Here is a 19,118-nt window from a genome sequence, read left to right as displayed (position 1 = left end):
TGTGGAGAAGTTTGTATTCCTCCTCTGGTGCGCCATCACTGCTGCCGCTGCTGAAGCAGCAGTGCGTGTGACTGGTTTATTAATGCTGTGCTGCTACAGTGAGCTCTTCTCTGTGCTCGTGTGGGGTCTGGGGAAGTGACGGCTTAGCTGGTGTCACTGGTGGGGTCCATCATGGCACGTTGACTACAGCTGGGGTGGATGGAAGAACTACTACTTTGGGATGTAAAAGCTCAAGACTATGGGAACCGAAAGCTCCTTTGTCGCAAGGGGGCTAACTGGACGCTGCAGTTTTACTCAGCTGTTCTGACATTTCTATGGAAACTCTGCCCTGGAAGCGCATAGCCACTTCCTTCTGTGCAGATGGTTCAGATCTCTGTATGCCTCTTGCACTGAAAGTCAGCCGTGAGAGCATATTTCCTCTCCTAGTTCTCAGTAGGTTCACTTCCACCTTTGCCTTCATCATGGTCAAGTTCGTCATCTTTATAGTGGATGCACAGATGCTGGCAGCTAGAAATATGTCATTTTATGTGATAGGAGCACATAGAAGCTGGATAGCCTAGCTCCTCTCATAGCACCTGCTCATTTCTAGGCCAAGAGTGAACAGGTGGTGAAAAGAATTACCCATGGATTGCAGACAGGTCTATCTGTGGACTCAGGTTTCAAGTTCACACAGATGCCACAAGTTCAGTGTGTCCCGTGGGAAGCAGGTGATAAGGGGAAGCAGGGCAGCCTCTGCCAGCTGTACTGGAGGGGCGGCCGGCGTCCAATTTCACACACCACAGTGAGCACTGGTGGCACCCAGATCCCGGTATGGCTGAGGAGGAGGGGTTCCAGTTAGGCAAACACTCCTTCAGAGACTAAAGACAAAGGGCACACTTGGCAAATCAGTTTGCCACCCCACATGCGGAGCTCTCTGCCATCCCGTGGAGAACATGGTCAGAGCCCAGAGGTGGCAGGTGTGGCTGTGGATGGTCGACTCCTCCCCTCTCTCTGGCCTGACCACCTGCAGCACTAGTGGACCCCAGGGCCCCCACTCAGCCCCCGCGCTATGCCCGGAGCACCCACTTCTGTGAACTGTTGGTGACTGACTGGTCAGGTGACTCTCCACCAAGGAGTCGAGCTGGGCCATAGCAGTGCACCCAATGAACGTCCACTGCACAGAATAGCAACTAAGGCTCAGGGGACCCCTGGGACAGTGGAGGGTGCCGGCTGCCCTCACACCCAACTCCTGGTGCACCCTCTGGAGCACCCCAGTTCTGTGCCATGTTTCCTGCGGTCCCCTCCCTCAGGCTGCAGGGACCTCTTGCCACACTAGCCTCCAACCTTAAGTTCTCCCTGTCCTTCAAGCCGAACTCAGATGCTACCTCCTCCAGACCCTGCCACCCATCACAATCTGCCTACTGGCCAACTCATCCCCCCACCCCCTTCCCCCAGGCAGTGGCCACCTTACTGGGTTGTGTAGGATGGGCAAGGTGAGGGGGTGAAGGGATGGGTATGTTCAGGGGCCAGGCTGGCCCTCACAGCACCACGCAGGGGCCTTCCCACTTCCCCACCTAGTCACAGGATTCGCCCAGCACTTCTCAAAGGGCGGAATGTAAACTCCTAGGAAATGCATTACAATGTCAAGGTTACACATGTGAGAATTTTATAAAAACATCAAAACTAGGGAAAAAGAAAAAATAAGCCTTTAACATTTAGAAACAGCCAAGACACAGACTTCCCTGGTGGCACAGTGGTTAAGAATCCACCTGCCAATGCAGGGGACACCAGTTTGAGCCCTGGGCCGAGAAGATCCCACGTGCCGCGGAACAACTAAGCCCGTGCGCCACAACTACCCAGCCTGTACTCTAGAGCCCGCAAGCCACAACCACTGAGCCCGCGAGCCACAATTACTGAAGCCCGTGCACCTAGAGCCTGTGCTCCGCAACAAGAGAAGCCACTGCAATGAGAAGCCCAAGCCCTGCAATGAAGAGTAGCCCCCGCTCTCTGCAACTTGAGAAAGCCCCACACGCAGCAACAAAGACCCAACACAGCCAATAAATTAATTAACCAAAAAAAAAAAAAAAAAAAAAAAACAGCCGAGACACACCTGTGTCCCAAGTGAGCCCCGATATGAAGAGCATGTATTCTTGCCTCAGTCTCGCCAGGAGGTAAGTGGCTGAGGACCCGACCAGCAGGCTCGGCGGGGGTGCTAGACAGATACTGAGAGCAGTCCTAAAGGGATACCTTGAAGGTACAAAAGTCTTTATTTTAACATTTAAAAGTCACATGTTCATTCTGACAGCTTTACAGACTGGGCCACCCGATAAGTTACACGCACTCAGGGACTTGGAAGGTTATTGCACAGCTTTCCAAAGGGTCAAGTTGGGACCAAACAGCCACATTCCCCACAGCCAGGCTCCGAGTCCATCTTCAAGAAGGACACCTACTCAAGACAGGCTGCAGGGCGGCTGCACTTGAACCTTGCCTCTGGACTGATTATATAACCAGAGGCGTTATTAATCAGCATGATCCTCGTGGCTACTCCCACGGCAGAGTCTTGTCTGCGGAGGTGGAGCTCTGCATGGCAGGCCGAGCGCCGCGTCTCCAGCAGCGACTCGGGGGCAGGCAGCAGGGAGGCGTGCCAGCAGCTGTTCTGGGCAGGCCATCAGCAGCCCTGGCTCGAGGATTTCTGCCCCAAAGATTCTTAAGACTGTTTGCTCGTTGATTCTTTTCTTTGACTACTGGGTGGTTTTGAATTCGCCGTGATCCAGGGGTGTTCCAGGACTTCTCTGAGGGTTGGCCTCTGGCTGGGATTGTGCTTCAACAGTCTGGAGATGAGGTCCCTGGCCCCCTCGGGCACAAAGTCGGGGAAAGTGAATTCCACCTGGAGAAGTGTACAATAAGGGACAGAGTCACAAACGTGGCTGAGAGAGAACGTGGTAAATATTCAGATCGTAGCCTAAAGTCGAGGCCAATAAGGAAGGAATTCTAACAGAATGACGGGTCCCTTGTAGTGAAGTCTTACCCGCGATATTCTTTTGTAGGTCTCTTGGTATGTGCTGGCCTCAAAAGGAGGCTTCCCAACTAGGAATTCATAGCAAAGCACCCCAAGGCTCCAGAGGTCCACCTTCTCATCATGCATCCGGCCTTCAATCATCTCAGGGGGCAAGTAGTCCAGGGTGCCGCAGAGCGTGGTTCTCCTAAAAACGGGGGCAGGCTCAGGTTCACAGGCTTCTGTTTCTGTTATCACAACAGCTGCTAAAAATCACCAACCAGTACACTAACATTAAGCTCTTTTCCTAGGCTAGATCCTGTGCTATTATGGAGCAGGTACTATTATACACCCCCATTTTTAGACAGGGAGATGCACAGGACTTCACAGCGAGCAATTCAGCTGCACCCCAAATCTGTCCAACTCCACAACTTCCTTAAATGATATAAAATATAAGATTTAAAGTGTCACCACTATAAAATTTTGTGGACAACTAGGGAAATTTGAACATGGACTAAACAGTAGATACTAACAAGGCTGTTAATTTTCTCAGGCGTGATAATGGTTGTGATTATACTGGACAATGTCCTTATTTTTAGGATATGCATACTGAAGAACTCAAAGGACGAGGCCTGCTGTCTGCAACTTATTTTTGAAAGTTCACCCAAAAAAGGTAGACACACCCAATATGGCAAAACGTTCACAACTGTTCACAACTGAGTGTAGGCACTGGATAAGACGGGTGACCACTTCAGCGCATCTGTATGTTGTTTTTATAACAGAGCTTGGAAACAGACATCAAAACAGGAACAAAGACCACGCAGGTTTTGCTGGTTTGTATCAGTTATTCTTTGCCTGGTGCTCAGTTACACACAAACGTTCACTCGACTGCATGGTGACGCAGGACTAAGGAGCCACCTCTGCAGCGTCTAGCCTCTCACCACCACCCAGATTCAGGAGCTGGCCCGAATCGCGGGCTCTCACACGACAGCACACGACTGCAGGAGCTCTTACACTTATCCAGGCACGGGAGGCAGGGCGAAGTGACCACTGTTTACATAAATGTGCTCTTCAGAAAAGGATCCGCTATCTTCCTGTCATGATGACACCACTGGGCAGGTTAAGGTGCAGTTTAGCCCTGCGATGCTACGAAGCCACTGCTGTTGCCTCACCAGATGCCAACAGCTCCCATGACAACCAGTTTTTTTTGTTTTTGTTTAAAAACAGAAAGAGACTGCAACAGCAGACTTGGTGCCTTGCTGGAAACAATTAGGAGTGGTCTGTAATAAAAACAAAGCTTCCCCCACTCACTGGCATCTATTTTAGGCTATACAATTTTCTTCAACTGACTTTGAAGTAATCTGGCTACAATTTTTTGAAGACCTACCCCAAAGCTGACAAACTCATCAGTAGGTGCATGCCTTTAAATGCCCTACTTCACACATGGTTTCAAAAGCTCACTTAAACCCAGCTTAAACTTAAAACAGAAGAAACATTTTAGCTCTCTTTGCAAAGTTCACCCAAATTGTTTCATTAGGTCGATCTCTCCACTTTCAGAGGAGACAGGAAAGCACTGACAACAGAGGACCGAAGATCTCTAACCACCACCCTGAAACTCCATCCAGACCAGTTTGGTTCCTTTAAGTTCCCTCAAGAACTGCGCTCTCAGTTCTAGGTCTTTAATGCTGCCCTCAGAACTTCTGTCTCCTGGTCCAGGAAGGAGTGGAGTCTCCCTCCCACCAGTCAGGCAGGCGTTACTTCCCCTCTACACATGCTGCACTTCACCTCTGTCATACACTTGTCACATCTCTTACTTATTGGTCCCATTCATTAGCCTCTAAGGACATTACCCACCTTTAACCCCAGGCCTAGGACATGATAAACCACCCAAAACGGCTGCAGCATAAAAATGTTCTTGAAGACGCTAGTTTACTATCAGGCCTAAGTTACTCCAAAGTATGTGTGTCAGTTACCTGCCCCAACTCCACACAACAGCTATACTTAGGTATTTCACTATTCAGCTCATGATTAGCCTCCAGGCTTTTGCTAAACCAACCAAACAAGTTCCACCTCTGAAGTTACGTACCTGGAGGATGGGGCATGTACCGACCACCCGAAATCTGCGATCTTAAGCTCTCCAGATGATCCAAGAAGCAGGTTCTCTGGCTTAATGTCTCTATGAATAACTCTCTTTGAATGACAGTAAGACAGGGCATTTGCCAATTCTGTGATATACTATTAAAAAAAAAAAGCATTGAAAGTGTGTATTTTAGATTTATATAACATAAGTTAATTTTAGACATCTCTTCTGAAAGGAAACCCAACATAGATTTTAACATGTTTTATAGGTTTCTAAAGCCAAAACTAGAAACAATGGATGACTCTACAAGAAAACAAACCAATTTAGTATTCAGCATGAAGTATAAGTGATTCTGTGCTACATTTTTTGCTAACACAGGAGGTGAGATATTGAAAGACAGGAACATACCAAGATAGCACTACATCCCCACTTGGTAACTTATGGCCCAGCAGTGATAAATTAGGACAATGTTGAAAAACTGGTACAAATTAAGGAATCAGACGTATAAACAATTTTTAACATTTAAAAAAAAAAACCCTTAAGTACAGTCCATTCCCATTTTTAAAACAAAGGCCAAGTGACAACAAAAGGACTTGTTTGAAGCTAAAAATTTACTCTAAGAGCATCGGAGAAAAATAACTCTGAATGATGAACTAAGAGCAGGTGTCCTGGTATGTTAGGGAACAGGCTAAATTTGGGGGCACACTATGTAGTAATTCATTAGTCAGCTTCAAAGTACACAAGCAAGTCAGTCCTTTCATTAGTTTTGTTTCCATTTCAACTAAAAGATCTAGCAAGTCCAGGATTTGCGTTAACATATAAATAAGAATTGTTTTATAGTATATTGAAAGAGTTTATTTAGCTCTGATTAAAGTTTGAAAAGTGTTTGTTTCCCAAACGTAATTCTAGATAGGAGTGAACATTATTTTATACCAAAAAAGTTCACTAAATAAACGGGTAGAAACCAGATGTTATCGTCAGAAAGGACATTTTTCATTTTTTTTCAGCCAGAAGCCAGAGACCAAAATTTAGATCATAATAAACTGAAAGTGAAGGCGAGGAAAGCTCGTCTCCTGCACCAAAGTCGAGTTGATGATACTCTAAGAGGACACGTTACAATTCCAGAGGGCAACGGGCTGTCCCTGCTCAAACCTAGGCAAGAACCAGCGCCCTCTGGCACCCAACTCCCTCCATATCTGCCACGTTAGACTGTGGATACAGGTAAAGGTCTCTAACACTTCTCTAGAATTAGTTTTATTTTAATTAATCAGGAAAGAAAAACAGGAGCTTATATATATTCAAACTACTAAGGAATCTATAAAGAACCAATCTTTTATTTCCTTTCACACAGCTATCTGTTTACATCAAAGTGAACTCCATCTGGATTGAAGAAAACTGAGTACTACAAGTATTAACTGCCAATAAAATAAGAAACTAGTTTGGTTAGCTAATATTTTAAAAGCAAATGGATTTCTACTTATCCAAAGGGCAAATATTTAACTTTAAGATAGTATGTCCTCATTGCATAAATAGGACCACAGGGTCATTCACCAGTAGTGCTGGGATTTCATCAGAAGATAAAAGTAAAACCACCTGAATTTAATACCATTTAGATCAATGCCAAAAAGAAAGTGAGTGTACATATACCTAGAGACCTCCACCAAGAAAAAGAACAAAGTAACCGCCATTCAACAGGCCCTTCATCTGCTAATTCAACAAAAAACAGCCCAAATTAAAATTTAGCTTCTTCAATTTTCACATAATAAAGGACAGTACAATCCACGGAAGAAAACAAAAAAACAAAAAAACCCGGATATGTTGGACTAAAAACGTCTGCCCCGTGAAAGACAGTTAAGAGAACGAAAACACAAGCAGCCCAGGCTGGGAGAAAACATTTGTAAAACACGTGTGATAAAGGACATGTATCACAAATACACACGAACGCTTAAAACTCAGTAAGACAACAAAAAAATTTTAATGGGCAAAAGATCTGAACAGACACCTCAAAGATGATGTACAGATGGCAAATAAACACATGAGAAAATGCTCAGCATCGTATGTCATTTGAGAATTGCAAGTTAGAATAATGAGGCACCATCGTACACCTACTGGAATAAGTGAAATCCAAAAAGCCCGACCCCACCAGTTGCTGGTGAGGAGCCAACAGGAACTCTCATTCACGGGTGGGAAGGCAAAGGTGGCACATCCACTTTGGAAGACAGTTTAACAGTTTCTTACAAAGCTAAACGTAGTCTTACCATACAAGCCAGCAATTGCACCCCTAGGTATTTACCCAGCATATTTGAAAACATGTCCCACAAAAACCCTGCATGCAATTACTATAGCAGCTTTACTCACAATCAACAAAAACTGGAAGCGACCAAGATGCCCTTCAACAGATGAAGAGATAAACCAAGGTACAGCCATATAAGGGAACATTATTCACCAATAAAAAGAAATGAGCTATCAAACCCCCAAAAGATACAGATGAATCTCAAATCCATATAGTTCTTGCCCACAGGGATAACTGGTTAACAATTCTGATACCACTATACGTGAACACTGGAGTGGATAAATAAATGGAAGGCAGACGGTGGAATCCAAGTTTCTCAGTGTGGAGGTTACAGAGAAGCAAGGGAGGAGGGTAAAGTGATCCACACTGAGGACTCCTGTTTTGCTTAATATAGACACGGATGGATATAGAAACACTACACATGTGCTTCCTTGCTCTGTCAGCTGAAAGCCTAGAAGTAATAACACTCAGTAGCAATGAGCACATCCAGTGTCCAGATCTTGGTTTCTAATGACATTTTCCAATAAAAGGAACCAAAGCTCCTTGGAGAAATAACAAATTCCAAGACTGGGATAGGAAATGTACAAGATGAAGCTGGAACATCTCATAGCAGCGGAAAAGAAGAAAGTGCTTTTAAACACACACACACACAAAACCACAATAATAGGGACATGTCAAAAGGACACAGCAACCATGTGAAAGAGCATCCAGTGGCCAAAGCTGGAACGATGAGAGCAAAGTGGTATTAGATTATACTCAAAGCATAAACTATCCATGAGTCCATATTAATAAATGATTGAGTAAACAGATAATGGAGAAGAGAGAATCTCTGGTACAGAATTCCAAATAATTATGTCAATACTCTGCCCTATAGGAGATGAGACATAACCCCCAATGGCTATTCCTTTGAAAGCACACAGTATGAAAAGGGAGAGAGAGCAACTTTACAGTGGAGAAATCTGACCACCTCAGCCAGGTGGTCAAGGCAGACACTCAGGGATGAGTCAGGTTAATGGTATGTATCCTTGATATGAGGATGCATTTTACCTTTGATCTTCCTCCTAAAAACCCATGACCCTCAGCTAATCATAAGAAACTAAGGAAATCTGAATGAAATATGGATTTCAGTCAACAGTTATGAACCAATATTGGTTCACTAGTTATGACAACTGTACCATGCTGATAAAATTGGAGAAATTAGGTGTGTATTAATAGAAGTCAGTCTGTACTATCTTCAGTTATTCTGTAAATCTAAAATTTTTTTTTTTTTTTTTTTTTTTTAAAGAGGGCAACTATTTATATACATTTCCACAGAAACAGCTGTGGAAACCAACTACAATATTCTATTTGGTACCTGATTTTATCTGTATATAAAAGGTACACCAGGACTTCCTAGGTGGCGCAGTGGTTAAGAATCCGCCTGCCAATGCCGGGGACACGGGTTCGAGCCCTGCTCTGGGAAGATTCACATGCCGCAGAGCAACTAAGCCCATGCGCCACAACCATTGAGCCTGTGCTCTACAGCCCATGAGCCACAACTACTGAGCCCGTGTGCCACAACTATTGAAGCCCATGCGCCTAGAGCCCGTGTTCCTCAACAAGAGAAGCCACTACAATGAGGAGTCCATGAAGAGTAGCCCCCACTCTCAGCAACTAGAGAAAGCCCGCATGCAGCAATGAAGACCCAATGCAGCCAATAAATAAACAAATTTATTTTTAAAAAAAGGTACACCTAAGCTATTTTGATTTCCATTTCAAATATTTGATCCTATTAAGCTATCCTTCCATGAGACAAAACCCCCTCTATCATATAATGAAAGGTACACTGCTAGGTAGGACAGGTACAGAGGAAACAGAATTCGTCTGGACAATAAATGAAAACTTACAGTAGCAGTTCTCTGCTCATCAAACTTTGACAGTTTCTGAAGTTCTCTGTAGACAGCTCCGAGGGGTGCGTATTCCAGAATTAGGTAGACTCTGGTAGCATCATGGAAATAACCATACAGTCTGAGAATATTTGGATGCCTGCAAGGAAGGACGAACACTCTAACACCTGGTTTTGGAGCTGATATGTACTGAGTGTCACACAAATCCTCATGTGAAACCAGTGGTGAAAACTGCTGCTGGCCACAGATCCCACCCCCCAACCCCCTTGAGAATCTGAAACTATAGACCCGCGGTAAGAAAAAGTCATACATTGCTATCAATTTACATGCATGTCAAGGTAGTAATGGATCTCAGGTTTAGTTAAGACTATTTCCTTCCTTTAGGCTATCTACATTCTTAAGAGGGGGAAAGAATTCAGGTAAATATTGTCTCCCCAAAATGAAAAAAAAAAAAAAAAGACATGGCATTCCCACAGTAGCCTGAAACCCAAACACCATGAGAAAGACAATATAGTCAGCATTCAGTAATGGCAGTAGATGTGCCGCTGAGGACTCTGGACAGGTGAGCACAAGCAGTTTGTTTTAACTCACTGAAAACAAACAGATCCACTGGCCAAAGTCGACCTGTAGGCTGCCAGTTTGCAACAGGAACTCAAAATAAGAGCTATCATTCCCTTTAATTATCCACCAAAACAAAACAAAACAAAACATAACACCTCTGAAAAATTACTCTGTTAACAAAACAAACCTTCAAGTAATTTTTCAGGACCACAGCACTTTAGTCTAGTGAATTTAGTCACTCTTAGCAGTACTATGAAGCCAGCCTTCTACAAAGAAGTTTGCAATCACTTAACTCTACATTCTGTACACCACTCTCCTGGACATCCTTCTGAAAACTCACCTCAGGTGGGACTGTATTTCTACTTCTCTTCTCAGCTGATGCTCAACTCCTGCTTTCTCCAGCTGAGCTTTAAATAATACTTTAAGAGCCAGGATAAACTTGCTTTGTTTTTCTCTCGCCAAATAAACATTACCAAACTTTCCTTTACCCAGCGGGCGACCAATTTCAAAATCTTCCAACGCCCACTGCCTTCTAGGAAAGAAGTGAACATTTTAAAATGTGAAGAAAACACATCTTTTCTAACAGTGTATATTAGTGAGTAATAGACATCCTATAAATAATTTTATATTCAAAGTTGTATTCAGTATGTACCCTCTGCAAAAACCAAACCAATAACCAGAGTTAATGAGTCACCGCAGACGTTAAGCCCCCATCCCCACCGCCCTGCCATCAGTGTGACAGGGAACAACCTGGACTTGCAGAGCTGAAGCACTCACTGGGAAGTGTCCCAAGGCAGTGCTACGCTCGGAGCACAGACCTATTAACAACAATACTTAAGACCACAGGAAGGATTAGATGAGGAACTGGGGAGGGAAGAATGCTTCAGAACCACGAGTGAGCCTCCTTCAAACTAACCACGGCCTCCTCCAGCCCCGGAAAGGCCAGCACCCTCTGGGGTGGAGAACCACCACTCGGGTAAAGCAAGCAGGACAGAGCCTGCAGGGCAGGGGGCTGAGAGCCACTGGATGTAGAGTTGAGAAAGCCTCTGATAGGCGCTAGAGCAAAACAGGCTGCAGGTTCATTCCTGGCTCCTCCTCTTACATTCTAGAGTCTGGACAGTTCAGACACTGAGAGCAGGGGAAAATACAGCCAAGCTTTATTATGAAGAACAAGTACGACAATTCTATCATTTTCTTCATACTTTCAAAAGACTCATACAGTCATGTATTAGTCCACAGCTCTGCAATAGGACATTTTGTTTTTGTTGTTCACTTCCACCTCTTTATTAGAATAGCAGTACAGAAGCATGCATAAACCACATGTGGTAGTCACTTCTGAGGGTAGAGAGAAACTTTTACAAATTTCCGTCACAGATTCGTACAAGCCTTTCCTAAAATTGAAAAGCAAGAAGAAAAACTCAAGTCCCTAGTAAACATCCAAAAAATTCCTTCCCTCTTTTTTAGAGAGTGGAAATTTCAAACATCCATATTTTTTAAGTGACAATATAAAGACTTATTTTTTAAAAGTGTTCCATAACTTTGTAATTAAATGGTATATTCCAGTAGAATGATGGTACAGAACTTTGTAAATAAAACTTACTTTTTTGATTCTTCATTTTTCTGTTTTGATGCCTCTTTCTTTTCAGGATTATTTCCTAGACAGAATAAGTTAAAAACCTGTTTTTAGAATAACTATACAGAATAAGTTAAAAGTCTTTTATTAGAGAGGAATCAAAGAATGGTTACCAAAATATTAGTGGTATGTCCAGAATGATAGATCTGTACTATTTATAGACTTTAAAAAAAAAAAAAAGGAAAAAAAAAAAGCTTTTTTTCTTCCCACCATGCTGCAACCTGACTCCCGCCATTTGAAGTCTTTATAGAACTTTGAGAATAAAGACAAGCAGATAGGTATAGTTAGGCCCTCAGATAATTTAAAGACTCGAGTCAATGTAGATTCTTCCTAAAGCCTCAGTTTCTAAATGAAGAGCTTCTAAAGCAGAATTACCAATCTTCCCATCCATAACAAACTCCCACCTCATCACCTTTTCCCCAGGAGCTGGGCCACCAACCCCATGTCTGGTTTATTTCCCAGTTCTGTCAAGTCTGCATCCTAAGCGACCTCTCAAATTTGCACGACTCCATCCTGGCTGTCTTTGAATAAGTTAATGCTGTGATCTTAACTTCCCCTCCACAAACTGAGTTAAAAACTAAGGCTGCCTCGGGACTTCCCTGGTGGTCCAGTGGTAAAGGATCCACCTCCCAATGCAGGGGATGTGGGTTCATTTCCTGGTCCAGGAAGATCCCACATGCCGTGGGGCAACTAAGCCCACGTGCTGCAAGTTACAGAGTCCACGTGCCCTGGAGCCCATGGGCCACAACTAGAGGAGCCCGCACACCACAATGAAAGATCCCACATGCCTCAACTAAGACTTGATGCAGCCAAATAAATAAAAAACAAAAAACCATGGCTTCCTTTGTAGAGTGGTTACAAGGACAGAGTGACACTACGTGGATGAAGGAAGCCTGCTGTGTGGGCACTCAACAGCTGGTAAATAACAACTATTAACACCCACCCTGCCCACCTAGTAGTTCAGGCCACCGCCATATTATACCCAAACCACAATGGCCTCCCTCCTCTCTGGTACCCCTGGGTCCAGCCTTGCTACTCTCCAATTCATCCAGAGAAGCTTTCTGTAAAAGGCAAGTCAGCCCCTCCTCTGCTCAAAAACCTTTCAGCAGTTTCCCAGGGGATGAAGCCCCGCTCCCCACGACCAGCAGTACCCACCATGACCTCACCTGGCCTGCCTCAGTCCACCCACTCCCCACGCCCCGGCAATTCCCTCCACACTCCAGAACCTTGGAATTTTTCAGTTCCAAGTGTACCTACTACAAGAACCCCATGCCTCCCCTCCAGCCCTAATAAGCAATCAAAAAAAAAGAGGCTGGTGCTGTGTCCTCCCTGGCTGCCCACTCTTCCATGGGTCAGGCCCGACCCACAGGAGACACTGTTACCTCATGCTACCTGCACATCAGGTTTTCTCCCTGTCCTCAGTAGAAATGATATAAAAGCTAGGGTTCCGAACAATCAACCTGTCTGTACACTTGCTTATTTGGCAACTAAGAAGCACGGCTCTGCGAGGAGCCTCAGGACGCGGATTACCAGGTGCTGGTGGCTGGGGCTGCTCGCTCTTCTGGGTATTACTTAGAGGCCTGGAGCCAGGACGAGGGGCGCTGGCGGCCTGCACCGGCTTCTGCTTCAGGGTCTGTACTGGCTTCTGGCTGGAGACAAGCTTTTGCACTTGTGAAGGAACACGCTGGGAGGAATTTGAAGGACACAAGACCCGCTGAGCCTGGCCACTGTTCGCAGACACAGGATTCTGAGAAGGAAATTGCTGAGTCACCAGAACACGTTTTGGGCCATCACCAAGTGGAACTGTAGTCTAGATTGGGGAGGAAAAAGAACTTTATGGTCTTCATGAACGAAAGCTGAATATCTTGACAATATTCCCAAAGTCTGTTTTCCAGTATAACAAAACAATAAGTGCCGCTCACTGATAACAGACGAAGGGGAGAGTGATTTTTAATGAGCACATCCAGAGGATATAGTTAGTGTGCGGCTGAGAGAAATGCCTGAGTGATACCTCCTCCCCCATCCCCAACACCCCACCCCTAAAATCCTGCTCCCATAAACAAATGTTCATTAACTAAACTTTCATCTAAAAAGGGAGGCATTAAACATTTTCTAAGAATCCTCAGTGACTTGGGAATTATAATTTAGCAGAAGCTGTAATTCAGAAACTTTATACCAAAATCCCAATTCCATTTCTTTGACAATACTCATGTTTGGAAAAAAGACTGAAAGAAATACATCAAAGTAGTCAACAAGTGATTATCTTTGAGTAAAGAAGTTCTGGAGAATTTTTGTACTTGCCAGATTTTCCACAAGAAGCTAATCACTATCACTGTTTACAACACTGACCATAGTTTTAATAGTCCAAAAAGCTAATTACTATTGATTTACTAGTGTTTCCATTTCCAAGTAGTCAATACCTAAAAATGCATCTGAGGCAAAAGAGGAAACATAGGCTCTTCAAAAAGCTACTACCAAAATATATGATTTACATGACCGTAAGCTGGATATCACAAGTTTTTAAAGTACTTAAATTCTAAGACCCTGAGCTAATCAAACAAGGGGCAGAAAGCACTTCCTTCAGCTTCAATGGAGGAAATTTCCTCATAAATAAGGAAACAGTGCAGGAAGAGAAGCCTCAGAACCCATTACCCAGCTTGCTGGTACGAGTGCTTTCCTAGAGAGGGTCTCCAACTTGCAGCAGAGAGATTACTTCTGACCTCAGCAGCACCCGTAACACAGCAGGCATTCACGCAGCAACAAACATCGGAAACACAGAACAATGTTTCAAAATGAACTTTATCATAGGAATTGAGAATCAAATACAGTGAATCAACTTAGCCTTTTTCTAGTTGGTCATTTTCACACTTTCAGCCAGTAAAAAAGGTGCAGACTTCTAAAAACAAATCCCTCCCCTTGAAAAACAAACAAAAAAAACCCCACATACACAAAAAAAACAAACAGTATTTATACTCTTCAAATTTCCTAGAAGGAAAAAAACCTGATGATTACTTATATTAAAGGATGTTTCTATGAAAGACCCATTCACCTAACTGCTCCACAAATATTCATCAAATGCTAAGGGCAGGGTGGCAATGGGGGGGGGGGGGGGGTCTCTCCTCCTGGATTCCAATCTGCCCCAAGCTGAAGTTAGCACCCCTCCCCAGAATTACTCAGGTCATATATAGCATGGTACTGGCTCACACACCTCCCCAAAAGGGCTCTACGTTCTTTAAAGTCCAAGACCACGTGCTTTTCACCACTGTGATCCCTGCATCTGACACAAAGCCTGGCTCCAGGTGGGCTCCCAGGAAATGCCCACTGAAATGCTACTGACATCCCTCTGAAGCGTAAGCAGAACCAACTATGGCAAAGAAATTAACTTCTGGCAAGCAAGAAAGTACAGGCAAGTACTAAGCACCTACTGTGTACATTACTATCCTGCACACAATGGAGCAATACAGATACAGCTAACTCTAAGACAAAGCAAGCAAAACAAAAGCTATGGTGAGAGAAGCAAGGACGTGTTACTGAATGCTGAGAAAAGTGCCTAATTCCCACCCAGGAATGTGGTAGAGGGATCTAAAGTTACAACCAAGAGTAAGTGTGAAAAAAATTCTAGATTTAAAACCCAACTTCCCGTTGGGTTTTACAAATGTGATTTAAGATCACAGATTATTCGATTTACCTTAGGCCCCAAGATGCAGTTTTCTTTACATTTGTCCATGATGCCTGAGAAGAAAAAAGAACCACCTTTAATTTGTAAAAATCCATCTGCTTCAGTGTTATGCTGGATCAGGGTTATAAATCCTGAAGAAAAAGCCTCAACATCACACAGAATTTTACACATTTTGTCATCCAAATGAGACCAATAAGGGAGCAGTGTTTGCTCCTGTGATATGAAGCACAGGTGTGGGGCTCAGATAATGTTCAGGTGTGGGGCCTTCCTCTCCCCTCATACACTGCAGCCCCTCCCCTCCCCTCCCCTCAAGCTTCACTCCTGAACTTCCTTGTCCTTCTGCCCCATCATCTAATGGATCACTTCCATCAGTGTACAAGCCTGCTTCCATTTAAAAGGAAAAAAAAAAAAAAAAAAAAAAAAGGTCCTCTTTACCCCAGCATTGACTTAAGCTCTGAGGACATCTCTGGCTTCCCCTTTCCACAGGAAAACTCTGCAACAGTCTCTACCGCGTCCCTCACCCTCCCACAGGGCTCATATTCCCACCACCCGCCAGCGCTGCACTGACCCCTGCTGTTGCCAAACCCAAAGGTCAATTCTCAGCCTTCCTCGGACGTGCATTCTCCGCATTCCACAGGATCGCACACTCTTTTTCCATTCCTTCCTCCATTTAGCTTGCAGATTTCTCTCAGCTTTACTGCTGTCCCATCGCAACCACCTCTGCTGATCAGCCTCACTTGTACCACCAATTCAGTGTCTGGTGCGACCCCGGAATGGACTCCCCACGTCTCCATCTACACCTTCCTAGGGCCCCAGGGCTCTAAACACCTCTATTAAGAAAACCTCTGCCCTCCCCTCTCCTGCGACTGCCAGGCTCTCTAACAACCTGCTCAGGATCCCCCAGGAAGGTCTGCCAAACCCAATACACCATATGAAACCTCTCCTCTCCCACACACTTCTTTTCCCCTCTGCCATTGCGGGGTGGGAGGGGGGGATGACACTCTGAGCTCCGACTCAGAAACACTTCTTTCCCAACTACACTCACTTCCTAGGTGAGCTCATCTCCTAGCTTTCAATATCATCCACAGGCTGAGGACCCCCAAATTTCCATCGTGAGCCCAGACCTTGCCTCTGAACTCCCACCACCTGGTAATCTGAGAGGCATCTCTATCTTAACCTGTCGCAAACTGAAGTTCCGCTCCCTCCCCACCCCCATCTCCCCTAACCTGCTCTCTCAGACAGTGGCCTGGGCTGTCCCCAGCTCAGGGGTTGGCAAATCCATCCTGCCAGCTGCTCAAGTCTAAAGTCTTAGCATAAACTTTTACACACTTCTCCCTCAAAATCCATATCTAATCCATCAGCATATCTTATAGGCTCTATCTTCAAAAATCACTGCTCACAGCCTTTACTACTCCCACCTGGTCAAACCACAATCTTCACTCCCTTCAATTATTTGCAAAAGGCTCCCAATGGTCATTCTGCTTCCACCCTTGCCCCATTATGGTCCATTAGAAACACTGTGCCCAGTGATCCCATTAACAAGTCAGATATATTGGTCCTTGGCTCAGAGGCCCCTCGTGTTTCAACTCAAATTCAAAATCTTACTTGCACACACAGGCCTCATAAAACATGGACCTTGACCACCTCTGTGACTAGATCTCCTCCTCTTGTCTACTGCACACCAGCTCTTCAGGGCTTCTCCCCTTCCCTGGCAGAGAAGTCCCCTGCCACAGGGCCTTTGCACTCCCTATTCCCTCTACCTATGAGGCTCTTCCCTATAACAGCAGTGTGGCTGTACCTTCATTTCATTCATGCTGAGATGCCGCTTTCAGATCATCCCTCGTTTACTTTTACTTAACACCTTACATAACATTATTGGTCCTTGTTTCCTGTCTGACTCCCCGGACTCAGATACCCAGCTACCTGCTCAGTATCTTTAAAGAAAGTCAGCTCCGTGAGAGGAAAGGCTTATTAGTCCCATTTTGCTCACTGTTGCCGCCCCAGAACATGCCTTCCACATAGTATGTTCACTCATGTTTTGGGAATGAATCAATCCATTAACAACGCAGATCAATAATAAAAAAGTTTCTAACACTTAGGAAGTGCTAGAATCACTTCCTGTGAGTCAGGCACAACATCCTTTCAAGTAAGTAGAATGTAAACTCCAAGAAGGCTGAAATCTTTCTGTATTTCTTACTCAGGTGCTCCCCCAAATTCTAAAATCCAATCAGAGAGCACTCCTCAGCCTCATGCTTGCACATCCACTTTACAAGTAAGCAAATAACTCCACTTCAATCTGAAAACAGGACCAGGCTTAAGAGCCTGGAGTCCTTATATCAAACAGCCATTTAGAAGCAACACACAAAAAAGAAAAGGAAATAAATTCTCATATTATGCGAATTTAATTTCACATATGCTTTCTTCACTCTCCCTAACAGTTACAAGCAGCAGACTCATGAGACCACACAGGCCTAAGGACACTGATTCAACAGTCTTCAACAGACGCTACAGACATTCGCTCCAACGTAATGCACTTTTCCTCCTCAGGAAGACTAATAAACAGAATGGAGTAAGTCTCTGATCCAGAAATTCCGAAGAGAGCCGCAAGAAGACTGCTTCACAGATGATTCTGCTCTGTGGCCGAGTTCAGGAGTCACACGTCCAGAGGACCTGCACAAGATCCCTGCAGTTCAAACCAGAGATCCTACTAGTCTAAACAGAAAAACAGATTTAATAGCACTGTGGGTTTAGACGTTTCCTTCCCTCGTCAAATGTGCAAATGTCTGCACAGATGCAGGAGAGTAGAGGGGAAATGAGTATGCAGCTGAAAAGCGTTTAATTCAAAGAACTAGGAAGATTTAAGGGTGAGAAGGGAACAGTGAAGGTCAAGGGTAATAGTTACATCTACATCAGGAAGGCATTTGTTAGAAATGGAGACCTTGAGGCCCAACCCCAGATGTAACAAACTAGATTCTGCATTTCAAAGACACCCCCAGATGTGGCTGCGTTAGAGCACTAGTTTTCAATGAAACGTCAGAATCACCTGCAGAGCTTGATAAAAGCACAGACACCTGAGTCCTACACCCAAGCGCTTCTGATCCTTTAGGTGGGTTCATATTTTTAACAAAGACGCTCAAGTAATCCCGATAAAGGTAGTCCAGGGTCTACGGTTTGAGAAGCACTGGCCCAGGAAAGCCTCTTCGAGGAAGTTACTTACCCACTCATCCATCCCGCCCAGACAAAGGCCTTTCCTGGCTAGTCTATCCAAAGTAGCCCCCGGTTCCTGGCACTCATCCCTATTCGAAGTTATCTTGCTAGTTCACCGTCTATCACCGCACCCCTACCCCTTGAACGTAAACTCCAAGACAGCAAAAACCTCCGGTACCTTCTTACCGAGGTGCTCCCTGAACATGAGCATCCCATCAAAAAGCACCCCCACCCCACGCCACACAACCCCATTCACGCCAGGTGTTTAGTGAACACCCAGGCGGCATGGTACAGGGCTTCTGGGCACCCAGGAGCAGATACGAGGGCGCTGGGAAAGCACGGGGGGCGGCGGGCCGCAGGGAGGGACGGGGGGGCCGCAGGGAGGGACGGGGGTGCGCAGAGAGGAACAGGGAGCGCAGGGAGGAACCGGGGTGGGGGGGCCCAAGGGAGGCTTTCTCGCCCCGACCCGCCCTAGCCAGCCCAGCGGCCCTACAGAAAGGCTCCCTCCCACCCATCCCCAAAGGCCACCCAGGCTCCTCCCGCCCGCCTCACAGAGAGGCCCCAGCTCTACGCACCTTTGGGCTCCCACCACCGACCCGAGGCCTCCGAGTCCTCCCGAGAGCTCAGCCGTTAAGATTCAAAGTCTTCATTTTAAATAGGAGTTAAACCCTCGAATCCGAAAGCTGATTGGTCCGGGCTAGAGAGGCGCTGACTTTTCATTGGTTCAAAACCAACCCGACGGCTTGAGTCACGGCCTAGCAGAGACGGCGCGCAAGCGCACTTGCTCCATAAGGCCCCGGAAGTG

The 19,118-nt window shown here is 45.3% G+C and overlaps 1 protein-coding gene across 3 annotated transcripts; it reads right to left on the bottom strand.

The window, feature by feature from the left end:
• Positions 1-2,151: 2,151 nt before the first annotated feature.
• Positions 2,152-19,118, bottom strand: AURKA (aurora kinase A). 3 transcript variants are annotated; one of them, XM_057701907.1, is made up of 9 exons: positions 18,889-19,118; positions 15,116-15,159; positions 12,958-13,237; positions 11,395-11,449; positions 10,135-10,326; positions 9,234-9,372; positions 5,061-5,164; positions 3,008-3,182; positions 2,152-2,866 (listed from the first exon to the last, which is right to left on the bottom strand). In XM_057701907.1, the coding sequence occupies exons 2-9, from the start codon at positions 15,152-15,154 to the stop codon at positions 2,687-2,689; spliced, it is 1,164 nt and encodes a 387-aa protein (XP_057557890.1). In that variant the 5' UTR covers positions 15,155-15,159; positions 18,889-19,118; the 3' UTR covers positions 2,152-2,686. The 3 variants fall into 3 exon arrangements, with proteins under 3 accessions (XP_057557890.1, XP_057557891.1, XP_057557889.1); XM_057701906.1 differs by having other exon boundaries at positions 2,179-2,866; positions 5,061-5,209; XM_057701908.1 differs by lacking the exon at positions 18,889-19,118 and having other exon boundaries at positions 2,154-2,866; positions 5,061-5,209; positions 15,116-15,158.

Source organism: Hippopotamus amphibius, chromosome 12 (assembly GCF_030028045.1).
Source record: "Hippopotamus amphibius kiboko isolate mHipAmp2 chromosome 12, mHipAmp2.hap2, whole genome shotgun sequence".
Lineage (NCBI taxonomy): Eukaryota > Metazoa > Chordata > Mammalia > Artiodactyla > Hippopotamidae > Hippopotamus > Hippopotamus amphibius.
This window is presented reverse-complemented; position numbering and strand designations above follow the sequence as displayed.

Excerpts from the sequence above, each read along its gene's own strand:
- AURKA (XM_057701906.1), bottom strand. The coding sequence starts at position 15,154 with ATGGACAAATGTAAAGAAAACTGCATCTTGGGGCCTAAG. Across the intron at positions 11,450-12,957 it reads GCCCCAGCCACCAGCACCTG|GAAATAATCCTGAAAAGAAA; the intron begins GTAATCCGCGTC and ends TATTCTGTCTAG. Across the intron at positions 10,327-11,394 it reads AAAAATGAAGAATCAAAAAA|AAGGCAGTGGGCGTTGGAAG; the intron begins GTAAGTTTTATT and ends CTTCTTTCCTAG.